This window comes from Poromitra crassiceps (assembly GCF_964638095.1).
Source record: "Poromitra crassiceps genome assembly, chromosome: 14".
Lineage (NCBI taxonomy): Eukaryota > Metazoa > Chordata > Actinopteri > Beryciformes > Melamphaidae > Poromitra > Poromitra crassiceps.
The window spans coordinates 34,470,137-34,483,374 of NC_139633.1; the positions used below are offsets into that span (position 1 = coordinate 34,470,137).

At 44.0% G+C, this 13,238-nt stretch overlaps 1 protein-coding gene across 4 annotated transcripts in view; it reads left to right on the plus strand.

Annotated features, from left to right (window-relative positions):
* Positions 1-13,238, plus strand: part of LOC310788760 (NACHT, LRR and PYD domains-containing protein 3-like) — a 193,137-nt gene that overhangs the window by 154,651 nt on the left and 25,248 nt on the right. For 3 of the 4 annotated variants that reach the window (XM_083650328.1, XM_083650326.1, XM_083650327.1), the window contains 5 exons: positions 514-630; positions 3,169-3,423; positions 7,479-7,556; positions 9,415-11,245; positions 12,852-13,025. In XM_083650328.1, the coding sequence (XP_083506454.1) occupies positions 514-630; positions 3,169-3,423; positions 7,479-7,556; positions 9,415-11,245; positions 12,852-13,025 (2,455 nt within the window). The remainder of the gene's footprint in view (positions 1-513; positions 631-3,168; positions 3,424-7,478; positions 7,557-9,414; positions 11,246-12,851; positions 13,026-13,238) is intronic. The other variant, XM_083650329.1, reaches the window with a different exon arrangement.

Here is a 13,238-nt window from a genome sequence, read left to right on the forward strand (position 1 = left end):
GATAATCTTTCATAATCAAGACATTGATTTTCCTCTGGTCAAGTTTGTAGGTGTGACTTGTGTCCTTATAGTTATCAATAAACACAGACAAATATAACCAACCTATGTAGCCACCTATCTAGTCATCACTCCAACATGCTATTGTGGCCTACACATTATTTTGTTTTTGTTTATCTATGTAGATTTGTTCATGTTGCGGGCGAAAATTCAAAAGAAATCTGCCTTGATCTGAAAAAATGTGCTGCAATTTCACAATATGCACGGTTGCATTAATTGATTATAGGTTTGAAAAATATGATTGACATGTGAATTAATCGCACAAATGAATCACTCTTGGTGTGTAAAGGACCTTTATTCATGTGAGAGACTCAGATGAAAACTAAACATGATGAATGTTCACTTCCTTCAGTTCTTCAGTATAAATGTAAAGAGTTGTTGGATGAATAGGAGCTATTGGCTGGTTTGCTGGTGTTAAATTCAAGCCCTTTTAAAGTTTATCTCTCTCTCTCTCAGTGGATGTCAGTGATGTCAGGGAGCCTTCAGAGAACAGAGGAGCTTCCAGTCAGCCACAGCCACAGCCACAGTCTCCTCCTCTTCCTCAGCATCCCACTGACAGCAGTCAGACTGAAGGTAAAGCTATTCTCTGGCTCCCCCTGGCTGCTATGTTGGTCGTCTCACTGACCATTGTGTGTGGCTGTTAAAATGCTGAACGATTTAGTTCATACAGTATGTTTCTTTTACTTGATGTCACAGCTCCTGAAAGCCTTATAAACTACATCAGATTATATGACCCATGAGAAGGAGGTTATTATGAACTATAGGGAGAGGGAAGAAGAACTGGACGGACAAACATCTTTATTTGTCACACGACAACACACCCATGTGGCCAGCCACACACACACACACACACACACACACACACACACACACACACACACACACACACACACACACACACACACACTTGGAATGCGTGCAGCAGCTCGGGTAGCCAGTGACCAAGATGAAAGCTTAAGACAAGCGAGTTCAATCGATACTTCTTGTAGGTGTTTTAGGTCCAGATGACATTTCAGCTAATCTCCATAAACAGATATCTGCATTATGAGAATTGTCTCTCAACTCCAACTCCATTCTGGCATCTCAGGTTGCTATCTGACAATGCCAGAAGAGGAAGTCTTGGCCCGGATGTCCGCTCTACACGGAAAACCCTGAAATATTGGCTGTTGCCCCCAGCATCTATTAGTCATCAGAGCGATAAGATTACGGGGTTCTGAAACTGAGACAAGGCTTCCTCGTTCTGTGGTTCTTGTGCTAAGTGTAGGAACACTTCTGACCTCTGGATCTCTGAATTTTGACTCTGGAATTTCATCTGATGGCAGCTTCATTTCATAAGAACTTGTATTCCGGTGAGCCAGGTAGATGTCAGAAGCTCACTGGGAGTGAAGTGCAGTCAGCAGGATTCTCATTGGTTCAGATGTATCTCCATTCAAGAGGAGCTGAGCTGAGCTGAAACTTCTGAAAGCGATTAGCCACAAAACTTTTTATATATCCTAAGAGCACTTTAGAGTTGCTCCAGAAGAACTTCTCAGCATCAGTAGATTCTAATTCCTGATTGGATGCTGCTCATCTTCACAGAAAAAACTGCAGCTGTCAATTCCAGACACATGTGTGAGAACATGATTTTCCTACAACTAGAGCGCAGTGAACATCTCCCTCTTCATTTTGAGGTCTCATGTATGAAGACTGACCAACACTGACCATAGCTCTTCATGCTGGCATCTGAGAAATGATGCAGCTCCATGTTTCAGACCTTCCAAATTTCCACAATCCTGAGAGGATCGTACAAAGAGGCCACCATAGTCAAAATGCCACTGTGTTTTGCAGGCTGATCCTTGGGGCTAGAGGGGTCGGGACTCCCATGGGTCCCGCTGGACCCAACGCAAATCTCGCGGGAATGGGCTTTATCGCGTTGGCATGGGCGGTCATCAAATAAACAGCGGGTCCCACGATTTCAGTCTCTCCTGGTTTACTGCTGAGTAAGCCCTCGTTCACACAGGATGCCGAACGTAAGCAGAACTGAAGCTTGAAGCAGGCACAAGCTGAACGTACGCCTTACCGTTCACACAAGACGCCTTGTCTTTTCCTTCATGCCTGCGGCGGCGCGGTTTCACGCTTGGAAATTCGGCGTCAATCCTGAATGATCGCTTCGGTGTGGCGTGAGCGTGGCTTCCGCAAGGCGTCAGCCGCAAGGCAGTTGAAATTGAGGTTTACATAAAAAATCCTCCAAGGCACTTGGTTCAAAGTGTTGCAAAGTGGAAATAGTTTCCAACAATCCAATTTGCCATTTTCAGCGTGTAGCAACGAGCTAGCGTGTAGGTTTCTGCCGTTAGCTTGCTAGCTAGTTCGTGTTTTTGTTTTAACTGAGGGCACTATTTACAGCGACACACAGGGAGGAGGGAGCGGAAGCCGCTCTGATTGACATGGTCGGAGCCAATGACAGAGCTTGTAATAAGCGGGGAGCGGACATCCGGCAGCGACTGAAACTGTCGCTCCAATGGGGAGCAGCTGTAGAGCAGGGGAGGGTTTATACCAGTAGCCTGTTTCCGTGCAGCCAGACGACTCTCACGGAAGGGAGGGGAGGCTGGCCAGCGAGACTAGACCTGTTCTGAACACAATACATTTCTATATATGGCAGCAGCACTGTGGAATAGGCTTCCAGTAGAAATAAAAACTAAAAACTAGTCAGTCTTACCTCAGTTTTAAAAATAAATGTGGTAAATGGATGGCTGAACAGGTTTTATGTAGGACTTTGGAATGTACACTTTTTATGTCATGTTTGTGTGTATATATAATATTATGTACTGATGCCTTCTTTGTTGTATTGTGGTGTCTGTCTGAGACCAAGGACCACGATGGAAACAAGTCTGACTTTGTTCTGTCTATCTGTGGTGTTTTAATGAGATTTAATGATACGTCTTTTTGTTTCATGTGTTTTTAACCAATCAATCAATCAATCAATCAATCAATCAATCAAAACCAATCTTGTTTGAGCTCCTCGACCAAGAAGATTACAAAAATATCATGTCTATATATAGAGTATTTACTTTTACTTCATTTATTTATTTATTTATTTAATAAATTTGTCATTTTTATTTCCTTTCTCCTCAGGGGTGCGCTTTGTGGAGAAACACCGGTCTGAGCTGATCCAGAGAGTGAGAAACGTAAACCCAATCTTGGATGAGCTCCTGAGAAAGGGTGTTATCGACCAAGAACGCTACGATCTTGTCAGATCTAAATCTGTCACTCAGGAGCAGATGAGAGAGCTCTACACCTTTCTGCATGCCAGTGATAGAGCCAAAGATATCTTCTATGATATCCTGAAGAAACAGGAGAAGTTTCTTATGGCGGACCTCAACCAAGAAGGTTACAATCATATAATGTCTATATATAGGTACAACACAGTAATATAATGTCTATATATAGGTACAACATAGGTACTTTACAGGTATTAAACAGCTCTGGTCATGTGACAATTCACATGAAACATGTGACACTGCACATATTTGATTGAGACACTTTGTTATGTCAATATTTGCAGGAAATCTATTGATACCTCCTTCAGTGACATTTTTAGAGCCTTATAAGCAAAAATGTTTTTTATGGGTGGGATTAAATTGAATGCAGCAGCCTTTAAACAGCACTACATTAGGAAAACATGATGTGATTTTTAAGAGAGCCCAGTTCAATGAAGTACCGCGGGACCCCGCCTTTTGTTATAGCAGGCGGGAGCGGGTGGTAATAACGTGGCTTGCAGGCGGTCAATGACACACGTTGTGGGAGCGGGCGTACGGCAACCATTTTAGGGCATCCTCGTCAGTCAGAGTATAGGCTATCGTTCCTCAGTCTAAGCGTTGTCAGTTGTCATGTCTCCTATATATATAGTAAACCATGTCGAGTGTGCTCTGAAACACCTTCAGTCTTCACACGAAAACGCTGTCATTCCTCCTGCCTCACTTATCACTCAAACTAGCTGTCAGGCATCACTCCTCACGTCTCACACAAAAACGTTGTGGATCCTCCTGCAGACTAGTTGTCAGTCATCACTCAAACTAGCTGCCAGGCATCACTCCTCACGTCTCACACAAAAACGTTGTGGATCCTCCTGCAGACTAGTTGTCAGACATCACTCAAACTAGCTGTCAGGCATCACTCCTCACGTCTCACACAAAAACGTTTGGATCCTCCTGCAGACTAGTTGTCAGACATCACTCAAACTAGCTGTCAGGCATCACTCCTCACGTCTCACACAAAAACGTTGTGGATCCTCCTGCAGACTAGTTGTCAGTCATCACTCAAACTAGCTGCCAGGCATCACTCCTCACGTCTCACACAAAAACGTTGTGGATCCTCCTGCAGACTAGTTGTCAGACATCACTCAAACTAGCTGTCAGGCATCACTCCTCACGTCTCACACAAAAACGTTTGGATCCTCCTGCAGACTAGTTGTCAGACATCACTCAAACTAGCTGCCAGGCATCACTCCTCACGTCTCACACAAAAACGTTGTGGATCCTCCTGCAGACTAGTTGTCAGACATCACTCAAACTAGCTGTCAGTCATCACATGAAAACGCTGTCATTCGTTGTTTTTGGTTGTTCTTCCGTGTAGAATGCCTCTGTGAAATGAGCAACAATTTCTTACAACTTCATTTTCGGTTGAGTGATTTTGCCTTCAAAATAAAAGCTTGTTTTTTTTTATTTACAATAGATTAAAGTAGTAATCCATGAGACCCAACATAATTAAAATCGTAACACTAAGAGGAACATCTAGTTTAATAATCAAAGATTAAACTAGATGTTCCTCTTAGTGTTACAATGTTAATTCTCCTCCCACACAGAATTAACATAGTAACACTAAGAGTTACAAAAACAATGAATGACAGCGTTTTCATGTGATGACTGACAGCTAGTTTGAGTGATGTCTGACAACTAGTCTGCAGGAGGATCGACAACGTTTTTGTGTGAGACGTGAGGAGTGATGCCTGACAGCTAGTTTCAGTGATGTCTGACAACTAGTCTGCAGGAGGATCCACAACGTTTTTGTGTGAGACATGAGGAGTGATGCCTGACAGCTAGTTTCAGTGATGTCTGACAACTAGTCTGCAGGAGGATCGACAACGTTTTTGTGTGAGACATGAGGAGTGATGCCTGACAGCTAGTTTCAGTGATGTCTGAGGATCGACAACGTTTTTGTGTGAGACATGAGGAGTGATGCCTGACAGCTAGTTTGAGTGATAAGTGAGGCAGGAGGAATGACAGCGTTTTCGTGTGAGGACTGAAGGTGTTTCAGAGCACACTCAACATGGTTTACTATAGGAGACATGACAACTGACAACGCTTTAGACTGAGGAACGATAGCCTATACTCTGACTGACGAGGATGCCCTAAAATGGTTGCCGTACGGGCGGTAGGCCTAATGGTCAGAAATCCAGCGGGAGCAGGCAGGAGCGGGATTTAAAAAACAGTCCCGCGCACTCATCTAGTAGTTAGACTCCACTTGCCATTGAATCCGGAGAAATCTCTCAAGGGGAAGATCATTGAACGTGAGGTCCACACTTCACATTGGATGCTGGTTCAGAGAGTGGTATGCTGGGTTCGATTCCCACCTGGGACGCTGTGAGCGCTGAAGGAGTGCATGCCCGTCCGCATGTCCTCGAGTGCCTGCCGCCCAGGTGGGGTTGTCAAAAGGGCCTTTCTGTGTGGCGTTTGCATGTTCTCCCCGTGCCTCCTGGGGGTTTCCTTCATATAGGAACCCCTCACCAAAACATGCAATATCATGGTCGCTGAAGCGGTGCCTCCTCTGGTCGTTCGGGGCGCCTGTTTGGAGGGAGGGGAACTCGTTGGAATAGCGTGATCCTCCCACGTGCTATGTCCTACCGGTGAAGCTTCCCCTGTCAGGTGAAAAGAAGCGGCTGGCTACTGCCCATGTCTCGGAGGAAGCATGGAGCCAGTTTCGGCTCTCCCCAGATCAGCAGAGGGTGGAACAGCAACCAGGATAAATACATTAAAATTAGCACTAATGGAGGATGAAATGGGATAAAAACAAATCTGGGAAAAAGGGGAGAGTGGTATGCTCTCTAGGACAACTGTATAATTTGACAGTCTTTATGTACAGTAGTTGGAGACCACCCATGGCACAGAGTTCACTCCCTTCTCTGGCAAGCTGAATAGCATCTTCAGTACTTCCAACACGTGTGAGGCCGCCATCTACACTCTATATCTTGACATATCTTTAACATTTCTCACCACAAAAACACAAACGTCTCTTTGATAACTCAACAATAGGATACAGGATAGGTTAATGACATGGGGATCCATTTTAATTATTTCACCTTTGATTCTGAGATTTTTTTTGTCAGTTTTGAACAATAGGCGAAGGCTACATTAGCCTACCCATCATCCCCATCCCCCCACCTGACCTTTGACACCCACATCAAACAACTCTGCAAAACCTCTTTCTTTCACCTAAAAAACATCTCCAAACTCCGTCCCACACTCAGCCTGCCAGATGCCGAAAAACTAGTCCATGCCTTTGTCTCCTCAAGGCTGGACTACTGCAACGCGCTCCTAATCGGGCTTCCAGGCAAGAGCCTTCAGAAATTACAATATATTCAAAACAGTGCAGCTAGAATCCTGATGAGAGTCCGCAAATACGACCACATCACTCCCATCCTACACTCACTACACTGGCTCCCTGTCTCCTCCCAGATCATTTACAAAACCTCTCTGCTCACACATCAGTGTATCCATGGACATGCCCCCCAATACCTCAAAGAACTGCTCACAACACAAACCTCCTCCCATAAACAACCACCTCCTCCGTCCCCCCAGGACCAAACTCCGCACCATGGGAGACCGGGCATTCTGCTCGGCCGCTCCCCGTCTGTGGAACAGCCTTCCCGACCATCTAAGGGCACCACAGACGGTGGATGCTTTTAAAAAGGGACTGAAAACTTTCCTTTTTAATAAAGCCTTCTCCTAGCTCCTTGCCTTTCTTTAGTTTCTCAGGCTTTTTTATGTGATTTTTAATGTTCTTTTAATTATGTTTTTCTTTTAATTATTATTATTTTAATATTTTTATTTTTTACTTTAACCTCTGTAGCACTTTGGGATTTGGTCAAAATGAAAAGTGCAATATAAATTCAATTTATTATTATTATTATTATTATTACTATAGTGAAGCAAGACGCCAGCAGAAGCCATAAAATAATGTAGTCTTTATCATTCCTCAATACAAAAACACAAGTGTCCTTATTATGTTGCATCTTCTCTCCCACTCTGTCTCTCTCTCTCTGTGTCTCTCTCTCCCACTCTCTGTCTCTCTCTCTCTCTGTCTGTCTCTCTCTCTCTCTCTCTCTCTCTCTCTGTCTCTCTCTCTCTCTGTGTCTCTCCCTGCCTCCTCTGTCTCTCTTTCTTCAGAGAACAAAAGAGCTTCCTTGAGTCAGCCACAGTCTGCTCCTCGTCATCAGCTTCCCACTGACAGCAGTCAGACTGAAGGTAAAGCTCTTCTCTGGCTCGTCCTGACTGCCAGTATGGCTGTTAAAATGAGGAAGGTCTTAACTGTCTTAACTTGGCCTAAAACTTCGTAGCAAGGATTTCTATTTTAGGAGTGATTTAAGAAAGTTCTTCTCAAAGTGACTCACCTCTGAGAGAGTAATGGTCAAGAACGTTGATCTTAGTGAGGAGGTGTGGTCCACTCTGTTGCTAGGTATGACACTCTTTTAGATGCTGTCATTGGTCCATCAGGACAAATCTCAACATGCCTCTTGTAATCATTCAGAATGTACACAAGAAATCAAATAATCACACAATTTAGTGTACAGCAAATAGAAGTATACTTTACTTACTGTCAAAAATGAAAATCCCTGTTTAATGAATAGTTAGTCTGTCCCATCAGTGACCCCAACAACACCAGGCTAACCCCCTGTATCCATACATGCTCCACTCGTAACTGGTCTACTCCTCCAGTGAATGAAATAAACTGCATCATAGGTCTTTTTGGCCAGCGCACGCAGTGGTGCAGGCCCTATAACAGGGTTTGTCCACCCAATTTACAAGCCCATTTGCGAGACCATTTGGAAGCCCATTTGGTCGCGTAACGCGTCAGACTTTAGCAGAGGAGGAAATGGGAGATCTCCAAAAAACACAGAGAGAGGTAAACACTGCGCATATGCTTATATTACCAAGATTATTAATGATACAAAGTGGGTTGATTACCGGTAAAGCCATCCTTTAAGGCAGGGGTATTCAATTAAAATTCAAAGTGGTCCAGTTAGAGAAAATTTCCTCGAACAAGGGTATATTGAAGTAGCCTAATAGTTCTATTAACATCTGTAGTCAACAACTGACTGTTAAATCAAATAAAGTAATTCAGTATTTCAACAATGTTTATTTTCAGAAAAAATATATTTGAAAATAAAAATAAAATATTTTCAGTTTTCACGTTTAACGGATATTAGGTGCACTGCGCAGATCACACACATCAAAAACCTTCACTGGAAAATAAGTGTTTAAAACAAATTGTGAATGGAAGCAACCCATAACTAATTAGCGGCTACTTGTAATGCAATATCTGAAAACTGCCTGATATCACAACCTGCCTGTTCCACTAAGGCTGCATGTAGTCAGGAAAACATTGTATTGATGTTAGGGATGGCACGATACCACTTTTTCCATATCCGATCCGATACCACAATCTTGAGTGTCTGCCGATACCGATATCAATCCGATCCAATCTTTTTCCCTCGCTTATACAACTAAAGGTAAAGGTAAAGTCCCAACGATTGTCACAGACCTGAGTGTGCGAAATTTGTTCTCCGCATTTGACCCATCCCCTGGGGGAGCGGTGAGCGGCAGCAGCGCCGCGCTCGGTAATCATTTGGTGATCTAACCCCCCAATTCCAACCCTTTGATGCTGAGTGCCAAGCAGGGAGGCAGTGGGTCCCATTTTTATAGTCTTTGGTATGACTCGGCCGGGGATCGAACTCCCAACCTCCCAGTCTCAGGGCGGACACTCAGACCACAAGGCCACTGAGCTGGTCAACTAAGCTGTTAATAATAAATTTACCAATGCACTTTGCTCAACCCAGCCATCTAAACAACATGTTCAATCTGTGGAACAATATTCCTTAAATGAAAGGCTATAGCCCAGAACATAGACTCAGTAATGCACTAATGCTGCTGCTTCTTTTTAAGCCTTCGCACGCACGCACGCACGCACACACACACACACACACACACACACACACACACACACACACACACACACACACACACACACACACACACACACACACACACCCTTGTTATAACTATAGCAGTTTAGATTTCATGGATGTTACTTTGTTCTACACAGATTTGCTGGTGAAAACAGAGCCTCCACAACTCATCACATGGTACCAACAAGAACTCCAACCTCACTTGAAGGAACTGTTTAAGTGGGTACAAGTAGGATGGTTAGAGGAGAATGGTCAGAATCTGGTTGATATCTACACATGGCTCTACATCACATATGGATGGGACATACACAGGCAGCATGAGATATGGCAGATTGAGATGACATCAAGAACGAGAGCAGGCACAGAGAAATCCATCAAACTCAGTGACATCTTCAAACACCCTTCTGGAGAAGACAGACCCATAAGAACAGTGTTGACCACTGGGATTGCAGGAATCGGCAAAACGTTCCTTGTGGCCAAGTTCATCCTGGACTGGAGTGAAGGAAAGACCAATCAAGATGTCCATCTCATATTCCCCTTCACCTTCCGCCAGCTGAATTTATGGAAGGGAAAGAGTTTTAGTTTGGCAGAACTAATTCACGAATGTATCTCGGCAACCAAAGTCATCAACAAGGAGGCTCTGAATTACATCTTCAAAGAACTGCAGGAGTCACCAAACACCAGATATGACAAGAGTAACTTCAAGCTCCTGTTCGTGTTGGATGGTCTGGATGAGAGCCGCCTTCAACTAGACTTCACTGCCAATGAAAAGTGCTCTATTGATGCGTCAACCAGAGTAGAAGTACTGCTGACAAACCTCATCAACGGCACACTGCTTCCCGCTGCTCGCCTCTTGATGACCACACGACCTGCAGCAGCCAGTCAGATCCCTGGAAAGTTTGTTCACATGGTGACAGAGGTGAGAGGCTTCAATGACCCACAGAAAGAGGAGTACTTCAGGAAGAGATGCACAAATGAGGAGGCCAGCAGCATCATCTCCCACATCAAGACTTCACGAATCCTCCACACAATGTGCCACATCCCAGTCTTCTGCTGGATCACTGCTCTAGTTCTGAAGGCTCTGTTGAAAACCAGTGACAGAGAAGACCTGCCCAAGACCCTGACTGAGATGTACATCAACTTCTTGAAGTTTCAGATCGATCAGACAAAAAAGAAGTATGATGGTAAAGGCTGGATTGAGTCACTTGCAAAACTGGCTTTTCAGCAGCTGTTACAAGGCAACTTGATCTTCTATGAGGATGATCTAAAAAAGAGTGGCATTGACTTCAATGAAGCCTCAGTGTACTCAGGTGTGTTCACAGAGATCTTCAAAGAGGAGGATGGGCCAAAGGACAGCTCCAAGATGTTCAGCTTTGTCCATCTGAGCATGCAGGAGTTTATGGCTGCTCTTCATGTGGTCCTGTCACTCAACAACAGCAACACAAACGTAATGCCTAAGCCACGACTGAATGTCAAAAATCTGAGGATGTTGGTCAGCAAAACATCTGCCACAAAAGTCTACAGGATTGCTATTGACAAGGCCTTGCAGAGTCCAAATGGACACCTGGACTTGTTCCTCCGCTTCCTCCTGGGACTTTCACTGGAGACCAATCAGAAGCTCCTAAAGAATATCCTGACACAGACAGCCAGTAGCTCACAGACCAATCAGAAAATAGTCCAGTACATCAAGGAGAAGATCAGGAAGGAACCGTCTGCAGAGAGAAGCATCAATCTGTTCCACTGTCTGAATGAGCTGAATGATCATTCTCTAGTGGAGGAGATCCAACAGCACCTGAGATCAGGCAGTCTCTCAACAGACACACTCTCCCCTGCTCAGTGGTCGGCTCTGGTCTTCATCTTACTGTCATCAGAAGAGAAGCTGGATGTGTTTGACCTGAAGAAATACTCTGCTTCAGAGGAGGCTCTTCTGAGGCTGCTGCCAGTGGTCAACGCCTCCAGTAAAGCTTTGTAGGTGACAATAAAACTGGATATATTAACTGTATTAAAATGTGATCATAGTGTCGTGAAAGTTCACAATCACAACCACCAATAATTACATAATGTTAGGCAAACAACAGATGACTAAGTTAATCGTTAATGATAATTTAATGACAACAATAGCCAATGAGCTGCATCTAGTCATGGTGGTAAGAAATCCATGGTGCATCATGAGAATACAGTCCTTTAATTGAATTAAACTAAATTGTAAATTGTAATAATAATGTACCATACTTGGGGATGGCACTTAGGGGGACCTGATGGAGTGCAGTGCCGAAATCTTGTGCAATTTGGCATAGCGCCACCTATTGGCAACACAAAATGTGGTTTATCTCAAGAGCCGTTATTCAGATCGACTTCAAACTTGGGGAGTGGGCTGCTGGGAACTTGGCAGTCTATTGCCTAATTTGTAGGGCTGTCCCAAATACCATAGTTAAGGTCTTTGCACACACAGTCCGATTGTTTTCATATGCGTGTTTTTTAATCCGTCATCTGAAAACACAGACGGGTCCCAGCTCGCAAAAATCTATTGACTGATGCGAAAAACGCAGAAAATCGAACCTCGTCCGAAAACTTAAATTACGAACGTAATTGTCGGACTTGGTGTTTCAAAGATGAGTGACATAAATGAGGTCGTATTCTTTTTTTTCCGTGCGTCAATTTTGGATGAAAATACAGACTTGGTGTGCAAAAGCTATTAGAGCGTTGAGATAAAATCAATCATAATCAAAGCTTCTACGCCGATATTTTTTTCGTTTTTCTTTCTTTTTTGGGGGGGGGGGGGGGGGGTGGGGTTAGTCACACAAAAAAAAAAGTCCAGTTTGCCACGAAATGTTGTGAATTTAACGTCATAATAACAACATGTTCCACGTGTTGATAATCCTAATATGACGTGCGCTCTGGCTGTATGTACATCCATGTGATAGACGGAGCCAACTTCAGTTTCACTACCAGTCAGTAATAACAAATCCATGTGATAGACAGATCCAATGTCACGTTCACGTTAGTATCTGTGACTGCTGCTAATTCATAACATTATAAACAAATTAAAGGACTTGAATTCACTTGAACACTTGTAACGTTACTCACACTGGGTTAGAAAAGAAGTGTATGAAGATTCATGTTTACAACAACTCTGCAGACCACAGCTCAACGTCAGGTGTGACTACTGGCTGGCTGTTGGGTGCATTTGTTTGTTCTCACGGCGCGTGCCGGTGTGAGTTCCCCGTGTTAAAAACAGTGTTGGCCTGAATGACCCGCCCAGCCAGGAAACTAGAGACTGTCTCACAAAGCTACACTCCACGTTAGATATTATGGAGAGAGAAAGAGAGAGGAGAGGAGGGGAAAAAAACAATAACAACAAAGCGTCGATTGCTGATTTGAGCATTAATTACCATGGCAATGATTCTAGCTTTGAAGCGTCGATTTTTTTTGGGTCAGCCCTACTAATTTTGTGCTATTCGGCATAGCACCACCTATACTGGCAAAAACAAAAAGCGCTTTATCAAAATGTGACGCGAGTACTAAATGGAAAACATTCTAAAGTTGTTTGTCTCCATCACTAATTCTCATGCAGACTGAGTGGCTGTCAGCTGTCAAAGAGAAGCTGTGAAGCTCTGGCCTCACTTCTCAGCTCCCAGTCCTCCAGTCTGAGAGAGCTCGACCTGAGTAACAACGAGCTTCACGATTCAGGGATGAAGCTGGTGTCTGCTGGACTGCAGAGTCCACACTGCAGACTGGAGACTCTCAGGTAAGATCCATTCACAGCTTTCCTCATGTGATTTGACACGGCTCCCACAGCTCATCAAATATGGCATTCACAAAAAAAATGTATTTGCAAGACATTGTTGAGTGACACTCTCTCCCTCTTTCCCTCTCTCTCCCCCCCCCACACACACACACACACACATACACACACATGAGATAACACTGTCAGTCATGTTTTGGGTCTAAACACTAATGT